The 23,433-nt window shown below is 34.9% G+C and overlaps 1 protein-coding gene across 7 annotated transcripts in view; it reads right to left on the bottom strand.

The window, feature by feature from the left end:
• Window positions 1-23,433, bottom strand: part of FRYL (FRY like transcription coactivator) — a 258,580-nt gene that overhangs the window by 103,858 nt on the left and 131,289 nt on the right. For 4 of the 7 annotated variants that reach the window (XM_041724310.1, XM_041724307.1, XM_041724306.1 and 1 more), the window contains 8 exons: window positions 22,553-22,649; window positions 13,267-13,346; window positions 12,699-12,779; window positions 10,709-10,877; window positions 10,320-10,412; window positions 5,112-5,210; window positions 4,072-4,173; window positions 1,266-1,310 (listed from right to left, as the gene is read on the bottom strand). In XM_041724310.1, coding sequence (XP_041580244.1) covers window positions 1,266-1,310; window positions 4,072-4,173; window positions 5,112-5,210; window positions 10,320-10,412; window positions 10,709-10,877; window positions 12,699-12,779; window positions 13,267-13,346; window positions 22,553-22,649 — 766 coding nt within the window. The remainder of the gene's footprint in view (window positions 1-1,265; window positions 1,311-4,071; window positions 4,174-5,111; window positions 5,211-10,319; window positions 10,413-10,708; window positions 10,878-12,698; window positions 12,780-13,266; window positions 13,347-22,552; window positions 22,650-23,433) is intronic. The other 3 variants (XM_041724312.1, XM_041724309.1, XM_041724311.1) reach the window with 1 other exon arrangement.

Raw genomic sequence — 23,433 nt, forward strand, 5'->3', positions numbered from 1 at the left:
ATTTATTTATTTATTTATTTATTTATTTATTTATTTGCCTCTTTCTCTCTGTGTACACATTCTCATGAATAAATAAATAAAATCTTTAAAAAGAAATTCCTCCTTCCATTGCCAAATCCATAATGATACCAAATTTCAGATACACTCCCCAGTACTTACTAATTTGTAACTAATGTAACTAAAGTAACATATAAAGTATTATGTAATATATGCATGTTACTAATAACAACCAAGCTTTTTGTAGTACTTACTTTTCTGTCACATAATTTTTTTGTTATTTAAATACAATATATCAAAATGTGTACATTTCAAATAGTATTTTCACAGTATTAAATTATGTTTCCAAAAAAATAATGTTTTCAAAATACGACTAATACAAATTAATATATGTTATATGTTAAAAAATATTTAAGTCCAACTCCACATAAAAAATGTTCTTATATAAATGGTTAATAAAGTATTTGGGTTATTTTATGTTAAAAGTTGAGGTATCTGGAATGAAAAACTTGATTTTCAATTTTTCTAAAATGGACTATGTTTACAAAGCAGACTTACTCTATATTGAACAAACCCAAAATCAGATGAAAAATGACAAATCAATGATCACTTATTCAATCACTAAAATGCTGCTATACATGTCTGAACAATAAAAATACCCTAAATTGATCTGAGCCTTAAACAAAGATATATATATATAATTCCCTAGTCATAATTTTGGTATAATATGAATAATCAGATTGTTACATAAATTAAAATCCAATAAAGTTTTGATATGTCCAATATGTCTGGCAGCAATCATGTTACTGTTTCTTTCCCTTTTCTCTACTGTGAACCAAAACCAAAATATTTTGTTTAAAACCCAAACCAACAGGATAAAACTTTTAAAAAGTCATGCATCATAAATCATACTCAAAATCTAAGCTAGTATATCTCCTTGCTTTCACTGGAAAATGTCTTTTAAAGTTGCATTTGTAACAATGTAATTAAAGTTGATTAGAGAATAAATTAAATAGACTATTTTAAAATTGAGGATTTGGGTTAAGAATCAACATTCATTATTACTTCCAGCCCATAAATTCATCTTCTTGGGGCCATAATATTAACCCTGTAGAGTGTCCCTTTTGTGTGCTAGTCTTTTACAGGAGGAAAAGCAGGTTGGAATAAATACATTAGACATGCAATGCAACAATGGGTAAAGGAAAAAAAAAAGCCACACTTAAAGGAGATAAAGCAGTATTTTACTTTGTAACATCAACACAACTCACCTGGAGTGTTTCTATTTGTTTTCTGATACTGTTGTTAGATGGCATCTAAATAAAGCAATGTGAGACAGCAAACATAAACATGAGATGCAGCACATGCATGTTAGATGAAAATAAGCACAAAACAAGACAGCTCTTCACCAAGGTCTCTATTTAGAAGAAATTTGAAATTTCCAAGACAGTGGCCAGAAACACTAAGGAAAAAAAAAATCCTATAACTCGGACATCATAGGATATATCTACAATACTCAAACTAAGAGAAAATAGTCAAAATTTTAACTACCTATTATATTCCTCTCAAAGCACTGCATTAAAGTTTGAGCAAGTTTAAATTTTTAAAAGAAAATCACTATGCACTGTAGAAAAAAAAATTCTTCAAATTATCACTACAGGAAATCTATTCTTATTATTCCCTCCACCCCTTTCTAATTATTCTTTAGAAACTTTACAATAATTTTTCACGCAATGACTTTAGCTGATATAAAGATAGGGAAATAGGAAACTATCAACTTCTGTTTAGGACAAAAATAACAAATTTAACATTTTCTGTAAATACAAGTGTATGCTTTCTCATGCTGTTTATGGGCCTATAGGACTAAACTCCACTTCTCATGGTCACCAACTTCAAAAACTGGTATGGTAATTAAAAAAAAAATATCGGACAATTTTAAAGTGTTTTGAAAATGTGTCATATTTATTCTTATTTTTAGGACTCTAGAGAATGATGCCTTTTTTAATATCACAGAATTATAGCCAAATATTTTCTGAAGATATTCAGTACAGCAAAATTCCTTACAGTCCATTAAAAGGTAACAACAGGTAGACCTCGAAGGCCAAAGTTATGAACTGACTACATCTAGATGCAGATCCCATCTCTATCACTTTTTGGCTCCCTGAACATGGGTTACTTATTTATCTTCTTTCAGCCTCAGTTACAGTAAGAATTAAATGAGATACTAGAGCATCTAACATATGGTAATGATTTTACCTATATATAAAACAAATAAATTACATCTGTTACAACAGGTAACTAGTATAGTTTTTTTTCCTGAATACTCAATGTCTTACTTCAACTGCAGTGTAGCCACAGTATCTAAAACTTAATAAACAGGAGTCAATTCATAAAATTTCTGCTGAATAGAGCCTTAATGTAAGTTAAGTGTTAATGGCCAAGACAACTATATTCCAAATATTCATGCTAAGGTGGCTCTTATCTCCTTTAGCCTGGCAGACTGACATTGCCATTAATGAAAATGGACAATATGCCAGAAATATTTAACAGGAGGTAAGGGTTCAAAGAAAATAGCATTTTAAATGAAAGCCTTAAGACAAAAAATAAAAGTTAAGGTACTGCGAAAGAATTGCAAATATGTTAGGTGAAAACGTATATATATAAAAAAATTCCAACAAGCAACAGAAAAGTATGAATTGTAATGAAATAAAGCAACCTTTCAGAAAACACTTAAGTGCATGTCTTAAAATATTTTATTAAAAGTATGGAAAATCATACCATCCAGAAAATGATCAATTCCCTTTCAGTACCTATATCTGTATGAATTTTTCAAAATGAGGACAGAAAACAGTTTAATGTGATTAATTAAAACATATTCTGGTTGCATGACATAAAAAATTTAATGAACTTGATTTGGTCCTGGGAATTTTCATAAATAAAGCAAAGAGAGTATATCAATTCTTGTCCAAGTGTGAATAAATCAATGTGTATCTACGAGAAAAATAACCAAAAAATGTTTCTTGAAGACTTTTATTTTCTGTATACTTCTTTAACTAATCAAGGCACTTCTGAAAATGATAAAGTCATGGAAAAAATATATTGGATAATGCTGTTCAGTGGACCATTCTCAAAGTGGGAAAGAGGAGTTGGTCCTATTTCTCAAATACCACAATGACCTATAGGGCCTGGGAAAAGTCATTTAATCTATCTGTGCCTTGACAGTGACAAGGAAAGCTTCCAAGTATAAGATTTTTCAACGTTATCCCTAACTTGGAGGAATAACAGGAAATGAAATGTCATGTCTGTTATGTTTCTAGAACTTGGAAACAAATATTCAAATATATTCAGCTATGCATCAAAATAGTATTCAAATCAAGCATTTACACGACATGCAGGTGACGAATAGTCCCACATTCATGAACGGAGCCCCTATCCACAGAAGAAAAGAGTATCCTGGGAAGATAAAGACCCTACCATCGCACAGGTTGGTTTACAACATTAAGAGAGACTAGACATGGATGTGCCAAATAGTGTTAGTAACAACTATCCCTTGATTCAAGGCAGAATCATTTCAGGAACTTTTGTATCCATGTGGATCCAACATCAGGCTTTTAGATTTGGCTGGGCATACTTACATTAAATGTGCTTTTAGGGACATTTTATTATCAAGGCTTTTTTCATTTTCAGGCTTGAGCCAACATTACTTAATTTTCTCAAAATGAAACACAAAATAAGTATCTGAAGGGTTCTGTAAGACTGTAAGATTAACACTCTGCAATTCTAAAGGAATTTATTTATTAACAAATATTGCTAGATCTAAGATAATGTAAACAACAGTTGTTTAAAATGTACAATTTCACGTTAAGACAAACTAAATTTTCAATGAAAAGTTTATTCATGTCAAGACATGATTCCCCTCAGAAAGAATAATGTATAAGAAAAGCAATATGGTCAAGCATCACTATTCAAAGATACCAATAATAATGAAAGTTGTATTACATATTGTTTAATACATATGCACAAATGGATATGCTATGGTTAAAATATTTACAGATCAGAAATGTGATTACATCTTACCTTTAAATGTGACAAACAGTTCTGTAGGAAAATATGCCAGTTATTTAAAAAAAATTGTTTCTGACTGACACATAAAAGGCAGGTAATTAGTGGATATAGAGCCTATAGGAGACAGGGAAAAGGGGAATTAACATTTTTTTTTCATGAAAAAGCACTTGATTTGTAAATTACATTTATTCTCATAAACAAAGAGAAGTAAATTTTTGAGGCCATGTTCCCATTTGTCATGAGAAATACGATCTCAGAGTAATGTAACAAAAAATGATAAAGGGCAAATTTTCTGCAAGAATAATTGCTGAATCTATCTCATCATGTGCTTTTATTCTTCCTCAGACCCATGGCTCCTTCACCAAGCACAATGGTTAGGAACGAGGCCCTGGGATCAAGGACAGATTGGCATTAACATTTCAGCTATTTTTCTATGTATTTCCTACAGGGTTGTGTGGATTAAAGCAAAACAAAGAATGCAAAGCACTTAGGTTCAACGCCTGGCACAATCACTGTTTAGTCACTATTAGAACTCTACCTTAAGTGGTCAAGTATTTGTGTAATTCTCCACACTCTCTCCAACCTGCATAAAAATTTACAGAAACTCCTTCAAAGTTGTATGAAGTGGGTGGTTGAGTGATAAAAATAAAAGCCTTAAATCTCTGAGTAGAAATGATGTAATTAGATGGGACAATGGTTCCTAAATAATCTAATACTTCTGAGTACAATTTATTGTAATGTAAAATAATTTATGGTTTCCTATGAGCATCCTCAACCTTTCACATGGTATAATACATAATGTAAAGCATCTGTCAAACAGGTGAACACTTAGGGTGAAGTCTGAATAACCTATCAAATGTAGAGCTAGTCAAATTAGGAATAGGAGGTTTTAAAAAAAGAGCAGGAAAAAGATATAAAACTTGCCCTTATGTTGCATTTTGGATATTTTAAAACTTCAGTTTTGATAATTCTTTTAAATTTCTCCTGAATTCATAAATTAATTACTATAACTCCTAATTAAATATGTAAAGGTTGGAAGTGTTTTTCAATACCAATGAATGCTTCTTTCTGGAGCTCAGTTCAAAAGTAGTCTGATAAAGCATCTCCACAAAATTTTTCAAACAGGGAACATTCACTTCATTTTTAACAGCCTAGGTCAAAAGATAATACAAAAAGAAAGAGAATGGTTACACACACTAGATGAGACTATACAAGAATTACAAGAAGTTTCTGTAAGGTTTGAAATCAGTTAATAATTCACAACCATTTAGCTCAGCGAAATGCTATAAACTGCCAAATAACCAGATGCTAAGTAAATACGATAAACTCAGTCCCTGCCCTGAGAACACAGGTAAAGGAAGAGGCAATAAGCATGTGCTACAACAAACAGATGCTGTAAAGAGGAAATTCTCTGTGCTCTGGGCAGACACAAGGGGCCGCTATAGAAAAACCCTACAAGGAAGTAACACCTAAGCTGAATCCAGCCCCTCTTCCCTGAAAGGCTGCAATAGTTCCCCATGTAACCTCTGGCCTTGTCCTTCACTGGATCCAGCCACATCAGCTAGCTTCCTTGCAGGTCCTAGGACATTTTCGTACATGGTCTTGCTTCAGGGCATGTGCTGCACTGGTTTCTTCTGCCCCAGAAACCCTTCCCCAAGATACAGCACACGCCTTACTCCCTCGTTCCTTCAGTTTTTGTTCAGTGGAGACCTCAGCTGATCACTTTATCTAAAATTCCCACTTCCTCATCCCCTCAGCAATTCTTTTTTTTTTTTTTTTAATTTTTTATTTATTATTTATTATAGTCACAGAGAGAGAGAGAGAGGCAGAGACACAGGCAGAGGGAGAAGCAGGCTCCATGCACCGGGAGCCCGACGTGGGATTCGATCCGGGGTCTCCGGGATCGCGCCCTGGGCCAAAGGCAGGCGCCAAACCGCTGTGCCACCCAGGGATCCCCCCTCAGCAATTCTTATCCCCCATCCTACTTGACGTCTCTCCAGAGTACTTATCACCATCTACATACTATGTGTTTTACATCCTAGATTACAATCTCTTTTCTGCACTAAAAGTAGCTCCATAAGAGCAGGGAGTCTTTCCTAGATTGATCATTCTTGCACTCCCTTTGCATAGAAGAGGCTCTGATACAAAGAAAGTACTCCATACGCGTCATGAACAAATAAGTAGAGTCCAACCAGGCAAAGGGGGGAAGGAGGCCATTAAAGAGGCAAGAATGTTCCAGACAGAAGGAGCTCTATGTGCAGAGTGGATGCTACGGATTCAAACGTCACCTCTCCCGCAACCCAAATTCAGATGTTGAAGTCCTAGCTCTATGTACCTCATAACATGACCTTATTTGGATGTAATCTGGTCACTGCAGATGTAATTAGTTAAGTCAGGAGAAGTCATATTGAGGTAGGAGGGCTCTACTCCAACGTGGCGGATATCCTTAAAATTTTTTTTTGGACAAAGACGTACATAGAAGAACACCATGTAAAAATGAAGGCAGAGCTCAGGTGATGGTTCTATACGCCAAGTAATGTCAAAGATGTCAAGAAAGGAGGTGAGAGGCACGGAACAGGTTCTTCCTCCCAGCTCTCTGAAGGAATCCACCTGCCACCACCCTGGTCTCAGACATCCAGCCACCATAACTGTGTGGCAATAATTTTTGTTGTTTCAGCCATCTAGTTTGGGATACTTTGTTAGGGCTGCCTTTGCAAACACACTGCAAAAGCAAACATGACATAAAAGAAAAATAAGGCAACAAAGCATTAATAGACCACAGTCAAGGATCTTTCTTCCTGAAATCTGCTCCTTTTAATTTTAAAAATACAACCTAATCCCAGTTAGGTACCTGGCAGGAACTGATTTTCAGACTAGGGGGAAGAACAAATGACAGTCTGGGATGGATAAGCAATAATTCTTTTTTTTTTTTTTAAAGATTTATTTTTATTTATTTATTTATGATAGACATAGAGAGAGAGAGAGAGAGAGAGAGAGAGAGGCAGGCAGAGACACAGGCAGAGGGAGAAGCAGGCTCATGCTGGGAGCCCGACGTGGGACTCGATCCTGGGACTCCAGGATCGTGCCCTGGGCCAAAGGCAGGCGCGAAACCACTGAGCCACCCGGGGATTCCCCAGATAAGCAATAATTCTAACCACTTCTAGAAAAATAAGTTGGAAGTACATGTACTAATGATAATAGCCTAAAACTGATGGTTTTATAAATGATTTTATAAATTATACCATCTTGGCTAGGAAAGGAAGTTAATAACTTTCCATTTATCCAGGCTTTATTTTAGTTGAAAATTTTAAAGGAGAAGAAATTTATTTCCATGGTGAGAATCAAATTGCAGTTTAGATTTTCATTGTATAGTACTGAACTAAATGCCTGGTGATCTATGTAATCATAGGAATGATTTGTGGTGTTCAGGTCCTGACTAGACCGTGTGTAGGAAAGATGGACAGGGAAGTGAAGAAGTTCAAACATTAATGACAGTGATTGGCAGGATTTTTTTTACACCGGTCTTGAATATTTACTTATGAATATTTGAAATTTTTAAAATAATGGCTATGAACAAAAGTCATGAATTACAGATTTGCAGGTAGTTTGAGTCAGATAGATTCCCACTCCAGTTTTTAGCCATGTGAATAGTCTGTTTTCTTTTTGATAAAATAAACCTATCATTTATAAAACCATTATGGAACATAACAGAATCAGATACATAGACCCCCACACATACAGCCAACTGATATTTTAAGCAAAAAGCTAAGCTACTTGGAAAGAATTATTTTGTCAACAAATGGATAAATGGTGCTAGAACAATTGGATGTCAATATGTAAAAACAAAACAAAAAATTAAATAAAACAAAACCAATTCATACTTCAACCGTATACAAAATTAACTCAAAATGGACCTCTGACCTAAAATTAAACCCTAAAACTGCAATATGGGAGAAAACCTTTGTGATCCTGGGTTAGGCAAGGCTTAATATAAGAAAAGCACAATTTATGAAAGAACAAATTGATAAATCAGACTTCATCAAAACTAAAAACAGTTTTTAAAGACAGTTAAGAGAATGAAAAGGCAAATCATCGATTAAGAGATAATATTCACAGAGCATATATCTGATAAAATATCTGCAACCAAAACATATTTTTAAAATATATTAGGGCACCTGGCAGCACAGTTGGTTAAGCTGACAACTCTTAATTTTGGGTGAGGTCATGATCTCATGGGTTGTGGGATGGAGCCCCAGTTCAGGCTCTGTGCTCAGCACAGAATCTGCTTAAGACTCTCTCTCTCTCTCTCTCTGCGCTTCTCTACCCCACCTCCCTTTCTTTCTCTCTCTCTCAAATAAATAAGATCTTTAAAATATATATATATATATATATATATATATATATATATCTCAAAATATATACCTTTATTTTTTTTTATTTTTTTTATACCTTTAAAACTCAATCAGAACACAACCTCCCTCCTCCCCACCCCCCAATAAAGAACACAACCCCATATAAAAAATGAGAGAAAAAGATTTCAAAAGACATACTGCCAAAGAAAATATATGGACAGCAAATAAAAGACATGAAAAGATGCTCAAAATCATTAGTCATTATGGGAATGCAAATTAAAAAAACCACAGTCAGACACCACGCCACAGTTAGTACAATGGCTAAGACAACTGGCTAAAGCAGGAGGTGGTGAGGTTGTGGACAAACCAGAACTCTCATATACAGCTCCTTGGAATGCAAGATGGTGCAACAACTTTGGAACATAGTTTGACAATTTCTTTAATAAACACATAGCTACCATTCGGTCCACCAATTCCAGTGCTACACATTTGCCCAAAGGAAATAAGAGCATATGCCCCATACACAGAGTTGCTCATAAATCTTCAGAGCAGCTTTATTTCTAACAGCCAAAAACTGGAAACAACCCAATGTCCAAAAACAGGTGAACATGTAGGGTATCTATATAATGAAATATTACTGAAAAAAGGAAAAACCCACTGACATATTCCACAACATACTTGGAACTCAAGATAATTATGTAGAGTAAAAGAAGCCAAAAGATGGTTTTGTACTGTAAAATTCCATTGATATAAAATTCTAGGAAAACCAAAACTAAGGTAGGGTGATAGAAGATTGACAGTTGCACTATCCAAAGATGGGGTGAATGGAAGGGGGGGGGCAATTAAAAAAATAAAAGGAAACTTTTAGGGTGTGACAGATATATACATCATCTTTTTTTTTTTTTTAAAGAGAGGGAGTGGGGAAGAGTGGAAGAGAAAATGTTAAGCAGGCTCCATGCCCAGAGCATCAGAGTCAGATGCTTAACCAACTAACCCAGTCAGGTGCTCCAGATATGCACATCATCTTGACTGTGGTGATGGTTTCCCTGATGCATACATATGTCAACACTGTATACTTGATGCATAGTCACTACATGTCAATTTTACCTCAACTTTAAAAAAATGAAATAATGATATATATGAAAAGAATATTTATGCAGCAGAGTGTAGCATACTGAAAGTTGAGTAGCAATATCACATATACAGAATGACTGAGTTGGATTTAAGACAAAAAAAAAGTGGGAAAAAACCTGGCATCTAAGTATTATAAGATCTCTTAATCCTATTTATAGCAGGCTGTTACTAGTAACTGCAAAATTATTTTCAGATAACACACTGCTTTTATACCAAGAGAGGCTTTTATAAATTGGCTTCCCTAGAAGTTAGTGCAATCGTATTTATAGTAACCCTATTTCTAAATAATTTAGAATAGATGTTTGGATAAATATGATGATGAACATCAACAGCATCTACAGAAATGAACATTTAAAATCGAAACAGTTCTATAAATTCCAAGGTACTTGTTACAGTACTTTTCATTTCCTCAGAGGCTATTAAAATGGCTACCACATTGCAGGAAGCTAAAGTCCTGAGTAAACATGGCATGTTGCCCTGAGCTACTTCGGGAAGCCATTACCTAGAGGCATAACCTAGACTCAAGGTTGCAAATTCTCTGCCCTCCTAACAGACTCCGGATTTTAAGGGCCTGGGCCTATTCTTTTAATGACAAGACTAATCAATGTTCTACCGGCATTTGGCTAATAACCATTTTCCCTGAATCCATGTTACATTCAAGTTTTCCACTTAGGAGTCTATGAAATTACCAGAAAGTAAGAATATTTCACGTAGCAACTTCTTCAGCAAAAAGGTACTTTTAACACATTAATACAAAAATTAAAAGATACTTACAGCAGCGACAGGGATAAGGATCTCCACAAATAAACCAGCAAGTGCATGTTTTATGTCTTTATCTTTTACTTCCAAGAAATACTGAGCACATTCCTTGAAGGAGAAAGAGGTATACATTAGGTTAACAAGAGAGGAAGATTTAAAGAAATTTGAAGATCATGATGATTTTGTAAATACTGTCCTTTTACCAAAAAGCTAAGGTCAAAACATGCTCAAATTAAAAAGGAAAGTTAATTCACACTTGTTACTACTTAACTAACACTCAGAGAAAGGAATTGATAATGATGTCATTAATTTATACACATTTTGTTTCTTTTAAAAAGTCGCGAAGAGCAAGAATAACTACTGTTAGGCTAATTCTAATCCCTGCAATAGAGAAGATAGATCACCTGCATGAACTGAAACGATGCTTCAAAATCTTCTACAGGATACATTTTTACTCGAAAAAATTTCATTCCCATTATTAAGCTGATGATGCTTTGTACCACATGTGGACTTTGCTCCTTTTGCCGTAGTTCTTTCAACTCTGTCACAAACTTCTTCCTCACAGCCTGAAACCTTTAATATATGTGAGTACATAACATATGAATTCAAAACACTAATTTCGAAAAATAAAAATAAAAAATAAACACTAATTTCCCATATGATATTCAAGGTGGAAATCTAAAGATATTTTACCTAAATATCATCTCTTTTATCTGGCCTCATTAAAATTGCCAGAAAAGCAGAGAGAAAAACAAAGTTATTTGTTATTCTAAATCTGCTGTTCATTTATTTTAAAATGGGAAGTTCCATAAGGACAGAAAGTAAGATTTCTTTATTCCTACAATAGCATCAATGCAGCTCCATTATCATTTAATAAAGATCATAATAAAACCAAATAAACCACCCATAAAACATCCCTCTGTAAATCAGAGTGTCTCTAATTTTTAAGGCTGCTTTTTATATAATCTGTAATTTGAATTATAAGGAGAACACATTAGGGACTACAAATTTGTTAAAAGACATGAACCAGTCAATTTTAGACTACCATCACTTAAAATTAATTTCTCCTTACACTGGAGAAAAACCTGAAGGAAAGGAATTTGAGGACATGGTTTCATATAATGTGAAGAAAAAGAACTGAAATGCTTTCAAATGTAAGCACCATCCTGGATTCAAATGACCACAACTGATAAGGTGACTAGGTTTCTTCTCTGCTTATGTTGCAAACCGAACAGGTTAATAACCAATAATACTTAATTTCCTCCGCCTATATAATATGAAATAGCTAAAGTATTTTACTATTAATGTTACTTGGCAAAACCAGTTCCTAAAAGCTACAATGACGAATGAAGCATATTTTCCAATTATCACTGACTATAGGAGGGAAAAAAAAATAGTACATATTCGTGAAATACGGATACACGACAGGAAATACTATTTATCCACTTCTATTTGAGTCTTGGAGAGTATAATACCATTCTCCATGAATGTATTCTTTTGCATTTGATAAAGAAAATATATTAGATTAAAAATCTTCCCATTACAATAACACTAGACTCCAAGGGTTTTTCTCCTTTATTAAATTCCTCATAATAATTATTAGTCACTATAATCATAGGAACTAAACATTCACAAGAATTGTACTTGGCGGGCAGCCCCGGTGGCACAGCGCCGCCTGCAGCCCAGGGCATGATCCTGGAGACCCGGGATCAAGTCCCAGGTCAGGCTCTCTGTGTGGTGCCTGCTTCTCCCTCTGCCTGTGTCTCTGCCTCACTCTCTCTCTATGAATAAAATAAAATTTAAAAAAAAAAAAAAAAGAATTGTACTTGGCTTCTTAGAATGATGGTTCAAAATGATTCAATGAGTTTAGCTCCTAATGAACAACACCCTTATGAAGTAATCTATTATCTCCTTTTTCTTTTTTGGGATCTCTTCTACCTACCCAAAACTCTGTTTGGTGCTAAAACAAATAAGATAATTAGGAGGAAGACACTGAGTTGCTACCCCAGAAATGAAAGTACTCAACCAGAAAGTATTAAAAGTCATTATTAGCTCTGTAGAGTTCTAAAGAAAGAAAAAAATGACTTAAAAAAGAAAGGCACTTCTTACAGAAGAGTTAAAAATAAGAATAAGGTAATGTCCTTGGCTATTCCTGGTCATTTCCAACTTCCTCAATTCAGATATTTATGGAAAACCCCAAATAAATGAAAAGTTGTGAAATTAATGTATGGATGTAACTTTAAAATCCCCTAAGGAATAGAGCAGCTAAGTAATAAAAGGTGGAGTAGACTTCAAAATAACTATGAAAAAGAAATAGATCTAAAATGGTGTCTACTATATTAGCAATGAAGCATTCTAAAACACAAACTGAGGTCAGTGATTTATAACACTTACTTTGATTGGGCAAGAACCCCTATCACCTCCGCATATAAATCTGCAATAATATGCACATTCCCAGTGTTGGTTCCTGAATATCTAAAACAAGAGAACAAATGTATTATCAACTTTTTTTCTATAAACTCTCCCTAATAAATCTGAAAATTTCTTATTAGGATGTTTCACAGCTTTTTTTTTTTCCTCTGATGATTCATTGATAGGACAATAAAATCCACATGAATTTTCTTCTATCTCTGGATTTTACTTTGTCATGAGATTTAACCTTCAAATTCTTATAAATCCAATCAATAGTTTTAAGAATTATTTCAATAAAATATTTCCTATGGGGGCACCTGGCCACCTCAGTCAGTATAGCATGGGGCTCTTGGTCATGACTTCAAGCCCCAAATTGGGCACGGAGCCTAAGAAACAAAACATAACACCTTTCCTACAAGCATTCTGTGTGGATTAAAAAAAGAAAAAAAGATAAGTGCTCTGACTCTTTTAAAAACAAATGATCAATGAGAGTTTGAATTATATTTAAACGTAGAGAAAATCAATAATCCCCAACTAGTATTTTACTTACCCTTCCTTATGTTTAAAGTGCTTAAAAGCTAAGTTTAGAACTTCGTGGACTAAGGGATCGGGCACAGGATGAACGGGAATCTAGAACAAAAAAAAAAAAATCAAGTCAGCAAGAGCTAAGTAGGTTACAAATCTTTTCTGAGTATTCTCCACATTTCAACTAATTAAATCAATAAGCAGTTTTCATTTCCATGATGTGATCTATTACCATTTAGTCAACCTTCCCCTTTTCTAAGGATGTTATATTTTCCCTGAGAATTCAGTTACCCATCTAATTTAATAAGCTCTAAATTTAAGAACGTTAAGCTTCATAGTCACAAATCCTTGAACTATGGCCCAGAAAGGGGAAAAAGTAGCAGTTGTTGCTGATGTGACTGTCATTGTTACCGTCGGGAAATTAAGACAACGACCACATGTACTTCTCTGTAACACTTGATAGGCTGAGCCAGCCACACATTCCATTAGTCTGATTTTCTATCCTAAATAGTAGGCCAAAACGACACCAACTTTTCCAACAATTTAAAACTATTTGTGAAAAAATAAGAGTAAAACTATTTGTGGCCTTATTCATGTTAGAAATTTGTCATTTAAATATTTTTGTTTTGTTGAGTTCTTCAAAAATTATAAGCTACCTCCTAATATGGGAAACAAATAAAAATTTTTAAGCCAGAAAGTAAAATCCTTGCCCCTTCCCCCTTTTATAATCACTATTAATAGTTTGGTATATATCCTTCCAGATTTTTTCCTACATGCACCCACACATACCTTATTTTTCTTAACAGGATGATTCATATTTCTTTCTTTTTTTCTTTTTCTTTTTCTTTTTTTTTTTTTTTAGGATTTTATTTATTCATGAGAGAGAGACAAAGAGAAAGAGAGGCAGAGACACAGGCAGGGGGAGAAGCAGGCTCCATGCAGGGAGCCCGATGTGGGACTCAATCCCAGGACTCCAGGATCACGCCCTGAGTCTAAGGCAGGCGCTAAACCGCTGAGCCAACCAAGGGTCCCTGATTCATCTTTCCATGTCAGTACTTAGAGCTCCTCCTTTCTTTTCAACGGCTGTATAATACTCAGTGTATTAAAATGTATTTAATGAGCTTCCTATTGACAAACATTTCATTCCAGATTTTCAATAACCAATATAGTGTTATACAATAAGTATCTTGTACACTTAATGTTATATACTTGCATAGTCCAAAAGGACTATGGGAAAGAGTCCAAAAGGAGGAACTGATGGATCAGAGATTATACAAGTCACCACTGATAAGTAATCAAGTTCTATATATGTGTGGGTCTGTTTCTGAGTTCACTATTCTATCAACTTTTATATGTTGGTAGTGAAATCATACAGTCTCCATTATTAGACTTTCTGAATAAGTTCTGATGTCTGGTCCTGAAAGTCCCCCTTATTTTCCTTCAGAGAGAGCGTAGCCATTTCTGGCTCACTGTTCCTCCATATTCAACTTTGAAGGTACACAAAAACCATCAGGATTTTTATTGGAGTTGCGATCAATTTGGGGATAACTGTGCTCTTTCACATTTACATGGAGTATCTTTTCACTTCTTTGAAGGCTTTTGGCCAGGCTTTATAATTTTCTGTTTTTGTCCTTTGTTGTGCTTATTCTTAATAAACATGAAGATTTGCTTGATTTAATTAGTTATAAGGAGAATGAAAATATACCTATTCAATGGGGAAAAGTCAAGTCTGATAATACCAAATAGGAGAAAAAATGTAAGTGAAATGATGTTTCAGAGACATTGCTGGTGTGAGTTCAATTTTTTATAAAGCCCACAACCTAGTGAAGCAGATCAAAGTATGCCGCCACAAAATATGGCACTTTGGCATGAGAATTATTTTGAGCTGAAGGCAGCTGAGAAATAGCAGGTGCAGGCAAAGCTCTTCACCCTCCCCCTTTCTGCCTCTAAAAGCAGTCTTTTCTCCTCTTTCCCATACCAAGAAAAGGGCAACTGTTATCATCAGAAAGTTGACAATAAGGTAGGTCTGCACAAAGCTTACTAAACAGCCCTTATCTCCCATTAGTTTCCCCCATATATTTTCCTTCCCCCAGTTTACTACCCTTTGCCACTTTCCCTTTCCTTTGTCTGGTCACTTCACAATGTATTGCTCTTTGTTAAATTTTAGGGTCTAACCATTCTTTTGTGTCTTCGACTTCTTTTCCAAGAAGGCCTCCATGTGCCTTTGCAATAAACCTTTTCTCCTGTTAATGTGAGCTCCAGCAGCTTAATTTGCAGGGCTCCAGGAATGAATTTAAGAGGGTGGAGCTCCGCTACACTAGCAATTATATGCGTAAGAAAATGATAACGTATAGCTATACATTTCATGGATTAATCCCTGCAACATAATGTTGAGTGAAAAAGTAAGTCCCAGAGGAAAAATATACAGTAGGATACAATTTTTTTTTTTTTTTAGGAAATTCAAAGATGAGAAAAACTTACTATTCAAACATATATGAAAACATTTTTAAAAGAGAATAACACAAAAATAAGTATAATGGTAAGAGGATAGAAAGGGAGTAAACTAGGAGAGATTTACATAATTAGGCGTAAGCTATGGTATTTTGGGGCCTCACAGGTAACCATTATATTGTAAACAAAAACACAGGTAGCCACATAGACACCAGTGATAACAGTGTATCTTGAACCAGGATCATGATTTATCCTATTCTGTGGCCCTGAAGTCCAATTAAAACAAAACACACAGGAATTCCACACTTCCTTAAAATTTGTAACAATATACAGTAGAGAACATCTTATCAATAGGATAAAATTGTAATAGAGATTTATCAAGAAAGTCACAAACTCAACTAGGGAAAAGAATAACAGGAAACTAATTATTCAGAGATGGTCAGAGAATGTTTCTTGAGGGTTTCATAAAGGAGAGATTTTTATTTAAAATAAAGATATTTTTTACAAAGGTAAATCCGGAATCTATCCATGAGGAGCTGAATTTAGTTCTGAATAATGATCAGGAGCTGGTTCAAACCTAGTAAATAGGAGAGAGCCATTAGAAACAGTAACTACAATTACATTGTAATGAGGGACAAGACAAGAAATCCAGTAAGTAACTACTCATTGGACTGGTACTCAGCTCAATGAGAAAGTGACTAAACTTGCACAACATAGGGAGAATCCTAGGACCATTTTTAAAATGCTGTCTGAGCAGAGGGAGGCAGGCAGCTAACACAGCTTCGAAAGGCTCATGGTGAACTTCTACTCCAGGATGGAAGGCTAGAGCTTTATCTTGGCTAGGCATATTGATATTTGCTGTTGACCAGAGGAGGATGAGAGAGAGCATTCATCTCAGATTTCCTAGAAACTGAGACCATCCTCAAGGCCTGCACCCAGAATCCAATTTGAAGAAAATGTGCTCCGTCACAAAATCAAATAGGGATTAGGTGAGGAAGCAACTGTAATCCAAATGCTACTTTTCTTAGTTCTCAGTGAACCTTGTACTAGTAGTAGCCTGATGATATAAGAAAGAAGTTTATTTGTCTGTTTAGAGAAGCAGCGATTTGAAGATCCCACGTTAATAAACTGCACAGAAACGGAATTTACTCTGCTTAGTAAGGTTCGAGAATTCAGACCCCACAAGAATAATCTTAACCTTTGTCCCACACACTGGAAGACTGAACTTTAAACCCAAAATTTCTTTAGCAATTAGAAATACTTAACTATGAATTTTATGCTTGACTATATAATTACAGAAAGCTTTTCAATCTTTTATAGGCAGACACATCCTCATAAAAGTATAACATCATGTTTTATTCATATAGGAATTTCAGAATATTGGCTGATCAAATAAGCAGAGGCATCTTTTACTTGGTACCCTGAACACCTTTTTGGGACAATAATGTTATTCCATATTAATAAGGAACTCAAAACAGTATCCCCAAAGCGCTCCTTGTATACACATCAAGATGATGAGTTTATTATAAGTAAACTATACTCAAACCTTTATACAATAAATAAAAATGTTTTCTTCACTACAATAAAAAAGTGTAGAAAGACCATAGATTTTGGTTTATTTCAATCAAGCCACAGTTTCTCTTTTTACTAGTTATATAACCTTGAGGAAGTTCCCACTTCCCACCTATAAAACATAGACGACACACCGGAACCCTATAATCACTAGCCCCAAGAGAATGAAAAATCGAGTATATTACAATTGGAGATGGATTCTTTTGTCTTCTCACCTTTTCTTTTTCTAAAAGGGACACCAAAGTTCTTATCTCCTGAGAATGTAGAGAACGTGAAAGGACTAGAAAATATGGATGGAGATACTGAGGAGAAAGCTTGATAGGAAAAACGGCAGGAAACAAGGGCCCATTGAGAAGCAAGGAGGGAGATATATTCCCCCAGCCTGATCTCCCCTCCACTGAGCCCATAAATAGGCCCTAAGGTAACAACAACAACAACAACAACAATTACTATCATCAATGCTTCTGTCCTCTACATCCCATTTAGCCCTGTGGCTACCCACTGATGGTTAAAATGGAGTCTACATCTACCACCAGTGGATGACAAACTTTGGTCAGGAATAGGCTGTAGGCTGTACCTGGAGCCTGCAGCCTGCAGCCTGACTTCAAGAACCTATTCCAGAATTCATGGCGCTAATCATACAGGCTGGCCCCACACATTTCACTGACCTTGCAATAATAATGCAACACTGCATTTTATGTGATTTAATTGTTTATATTCCACTTACTGTGCTGTGTTGTGGTTTTACCATATTGATTTCTTCACAGGGATGTTTAATGTACTCTAGGCTAGAGAGATGAAATGCAAGCTAACTTAGACCTGAAATTTCTCCTGAACTGTCTTATTAGGTCCAGCTGTGTCTGAAGTCTAACAATGACAGGTAGGGCACTACGCCACGCTGTATACTCTTTATTACTACCCTACTGTTGCCACTGTCAACGCTTTTTATGTGTTTATGTGTCAGGCATTAGGTAGGTATTTTTGTAACACTTCATCTTACAAGGTAGATACTTGTTCCCTATTTTACAGATGAGGGAACTGAAGTTCAGAAGCTGATGTGTCCTTCTCTAGAACATACTGTATGCCCAGTTTCTGACATATAAAAATGCATTTAATAAAGGAAACAAATAAGAAAGCTTTCAATTTTATCATATGGTAGTCAGAAGAGAGACACAAATAGAAGTGAAAGAAGAAATATGTCTTATCCTTAATTTTTGGAAGGTAAAAGTAAAACTTCCAAACATTTTAAGAATGAACGTTATCAGGATGCACATTCTTAATATCCCTATTTTCCCCTTTATTTTCAATAATAGTAATAAAAATGAGAACACTCCCGAATTGAATCTCAGAAAACGGACATGGAGCAGAATCCCATTTCGGCTTATAGATAAAAAGCTCTACTTTCAGGGAGTAATATCCCCACCTACAGTATCAAGACTTTTTCAAGTCTTGTCATCTGTGATTTTAGAAGCAGCTCTAATTCTACTTCAACATTCCAAAAGGCTATATACCTAATAGACTCTAAAGAATACCAAGGGATGCTCAGCTGGCTCAGAGGATCTCGACCTCTGGGTCATGCATTCAAGCTCCACACCTTGCATATAGAGATTACTTAAAAAACTTAAAAAAAAAAAAAAAAGAATACTCAAGTTTTATTTCAAGGCCATTCCCAGCATTGCCTCCCAAACTTTATTATTTTTTTTTTAAGATTTTATTTATTCATGAGAGACACAGAGAGACAGGCAGAGACACTGGCAGAGGGAGAAGAAGGCTCCCTGTGGGGAGCCCAATGCGGGACTTGGGACTCAATCCTAGGACCCCAGGATCACGATCTGAGCCAAAGGCAGATGCTCAACCAATGAGCCACCCAGGTGCCCCCTCACCTCCCAAACTTTAATGCTTTTATCACATCATGAAAGTGAAAAACAACAAAATCAGGTTAAGATATGGATATTGTAGAGTCAGTGAGGCTCATTCATTACCACATAGATCAGCTTTCAATGGAAAGGGGAATGAATACATTTAGCCTCAGAAAAATAACAAGTATTTGCATGAACCTTCAGGGAACTCATCTACATCTACAACAAAAATATTAAATCTGAAAATACTAAGGATGTACTTACTCCACCTTCTGATACTTCACAATAGCAGTAGTAAAACTAAGCCAAGAGCTGGAAGTGGCTCACAAACCAAGTTTCCCAATGAGTAAATGTCTGACTAAAATTTACATGAAAAGAAAATGGTTTCAAACTTTCTAAATGTTTATGTCACTGTTTAAACATGCTTTTACATGAATTTGAAAGCCTTTGGTATTAACATGCTAAAATCTGTGTTGGTCATGACCCTCAAATTATGTTTGACTTTCTTGAAAATAAAAAAAAAAAAAGTCCTCCATCATCTTGAATTAATTTTGTTCCTACAGTGAATCACACTAATTTCATCACATTTATACAAACTCAATTCTTTGTCCAATTTGTTATGATCAAAACTTTAGTTTTCCAAGATGCTGGTCCTCTCACCTAATTTTGTGTCACTGATTTTACCAATATTTTGGTAAAACTTGGAGTAAAAGAGTGAACTAGCTTTATGATCATCAGCAAATCACTAAATTAAGGACATTTCTTCATCTGCAAAATGAAAATAACAGATAACGTTTATGGAGCACTTTCCATGTCCCAAGCATTACTGTATTTAATGCTCATGATTCTACAAAAATAGATACTATTATCATCCCTCTCTTACAGAGGAGGAAAGAAGTGATGGATAATAACTCACCCAAGTTACACAGCAAGACAATGGCAGAGCTAGGATGAAAACACTTGCCCTGGCTGTCTCCTAGTTTTATTACAATGACCAGCTGATACAAAGGATATAGAGACTTTATGCATCATGAAGAGTTCTAAACATGAATGAAAGACATGAAAAATTATTCAAGACAAAAAAATTGTAATATATGAGGTCAAGGACTAAACCATAAGGAAGATTTACTCCTCCCTAAGACTGACCCAATCATGTATCAATACTTTAGTACTCCTGGGACTGTCCATCTCATCAAAATAAAACTGAGTCATGTTTTAATATGTGTCTTTTATGTGGGGCAAAAGTAAAAGTCCTATTAAATTCAAGATATATTACATTGATTAGTCTCTGGATCTATTAAACTCTACATCACTTTGTCATGGTAGAAAATTGGTCATGATATTTTAGAAAGTTCTATTGATTTTTACTTCATTTTCTCTGGTTTTATTAGTTTTGAAGAAGCTAAAAAGACTTCCCTTTTACTAGAGGGGGAAAAAAAACCTCATGTAAGATTTTTAATAAATAAAGCATCTCTGTGTTCTTTGGGATAGATTGTATTCTTTCATAGGTGCATTTGAGTGAAAGTATGAGGATAATGGTAAAGAGAGAAAACAGGAGGTGGAAAGGCCACTGTAGACTGGAACAATACGGTGACAGAACCAAAAACAAAAATTAGCTGTTAAAGCTGTTGTATTTCTTTTTTCATTTTCCCCCCCACACTTTAAGAGTTCAGGTGAAAGTGGATCTGAAGGGATTTTGTGGAATGGACTTGAAAAACGAGTCCAATGGAAATTTACAGATCCTATGGTTTTCTCCACCAGAGGAGCTATCTGGATTATTTTTGAGAGGAGGAGGAAGGAAGGAGGATAAAGAGGATGGGGAAAGGTAAAGGACAGGGAAGAGGAAGGGGAAGAGGAGAGAGAAAAATATAGGGTTGTCTGTGCACAGAAGCTCTGAAATTGCAATGAGGAGCAACTTTCAGAGGAAACACTGATTGGCAAGTGAAAATGGAACCATGATCAGAGAGGGAGAGAGACCTGAATGTCTAAGGGAATTTATAATCTCTCCTGCTAAAAAAAGAAACCCTGTATTTAATTAAGCAAAGAAGTGCAGATGGTGGTTACCAAACCACTCACATGATCTACATCAGCAGACAGGAGATGCAAGAGGTCAACCACAAGGAGTCCTAGGCAAAGTCCAGTCATGGTCAATGGCGGCTCTGGTCCTAAATTCTTCTATCCCTAACTACTCTGGCCTCAGGGTCTCTGGATACCAGCAAAACTGACTTCACAGAAAGCAAACCTCGCTTGTTAGCACAACTCTCAGAGGAATTTTCTTTCATACATCTAAAGAAAGACCTTTATGAAAGGTACCAATTAATTTAAATGATTTTCACCTTTGATTAATTCATTCATCTGTTTTTCATTTTTCAAATTGTTGTGGATTTTAATGATTTTTCACATACATTATAAAAACATGCAAAGTATAAATACATAATTCAAATAATTTAGCCTCTGTCAAAAAAAATAGACTATCAGTTAACTTTTACATCTTACATTTGTTGTTTTCATATTATATATTCTATTCCATTTTGTGTAACAAAAACAAAACCCCTGTCCAAACATGTTATATATGCAGAATATGATTTTTTTTTGTTCTTTTAGGTTTCCTAACTTTTTCAAAGCGTTACAATGTACATGGTTGGAAATATGTGGCTCATCTTTGAATGATAGGTAACTTTTTAAAGACTACAAACTATAAAGAAACACTTTCATGAATTTGAACAAAGTAGTTGATTTTAGTAAATAAAAAAACAAAAATTGACACACTCCCCCCCCCCCCCAAAAAAAAAAACCTTTCAAAATGAGTTCAGGTATTTATATGTATACCTATACTAATTTTGAATAGTAAAAATATACATAATACCAGACATTATATGTTTATAGCTTTACTGCTTATGTTATTCAGATGTTAAACCCATGAGTGCAGTATGAGCACAATGCCATTATCCCAAAGGTCATTCAATAAAAAATGTATTATCCTGAGGTGTTTTCCCATTTACACTTGACAATTTGGTGCTACCGAGGTCAAACTGCCCCTCTTCCTTAATTGTAACTGTGCAATTATTACATGTTGGAATGTAGGCTTGATGGCTTCAGAAGAGAAATTCTTTGAAAGTAGACTGAAGTAGATGAATGACAGGCGGACTACATTCATAGCTAAAAGCCCAGATGTAACCCAAATTCTGTTCAGCTTACTTTTGCTAACAAGATCTCCTATCTTAGATGGCATGCAAAGGTAAAAAGAATAGGAAATGATAGGTAAAGGCCATGAAAGCCCCAGGCAACTGAAAGAAGTGCAGTTATATTGCAGAAATCTAGCTAATGTGGGCCAGAATTTAAGACATAACATCCTAAATAAGGTAAATGAAATGTGAAGGCAAAATAAGAATAAGAAACACAAACACTACAGACAAAAGAGCTTCTTACCTGCTTTAGGACTTCAACTAAAACTAAACAAAAAATGAAATCTACTGCTAAGTCTCTCCTTTCAAGAAGATAATCTCTTTCACGTTGCTGTTCATCCCTGAAACAAGAACCCCAAGTTAGGATTGCATTTAAGACCATGAATTTTAAAATAGCTTTTGGTTAACAGTTCGGTTACTTACGGAGTTCAACTGTATGGTGTCCTATAGCAACTGTTAATACAAGTTGTTTTTAAATTATCCAATATATGTACACTCTCATTTTCTTTCTGTTGTTGTATATTTTATACAGTCTTTATAAACATGTCACTATTCTGACAGAAATTAAACCCATTCTAAAGGAATCGGTTAAGAAAAATGTTTTAGATTTTATTTAGAAAATCTAACATTGCTCCATATTTGATTAGTATTTTTTTAATTAAGAACCAAAAGTAATAACTTTTCTGATGAAAATACAGTGTTGGGTAACTTTTTTCATTTATCTAAATTGAAATATCACAAGTGGCATCAATGAAAGTCCAATTCCAAACTATGGACCATCCCAAACACAGATAGAGGTTTTATGCAAAGCCAATACCTTCCTGGAAAATTTGAAGGAGGGGAAGACAAGTTCTGGGATTTGAGCACCAAGGATAGTCTCATGGTAACAATATAGGGTTTGGCAGTCCTCCTGTATACCAATTGCTTCTCTTCACAAACCATATGAATGGAACCTTCTTTAAATATTTTTCCTAACTTCTAGAATTATTAAAGGTCCTCACTGAACTACCAACACGGCACTCCTGAAATTCATTTTTGCATGATGACTATGCGCTTGATGAATACCGTGGAGTTCCATCTACCTTAACTGGTACCCTCCCTTGATTTACAGGTAAGTATGGACTA

This window comes from Vulpes lagopus, chromosome 12 (assembly GCF_018345385.1).
Source record: "Vulpes lagopus strain Blue_001 chromosome 12, ASM1834538v1, whole genome shotgun sequence".
Classification (NCBI taxonomy): domain Eukaryota; kingdom Metazoa; phylum Chordata; class Mammalia; order Carnivora; family Canidae; genus Vulpes; species Vulpes lagopus.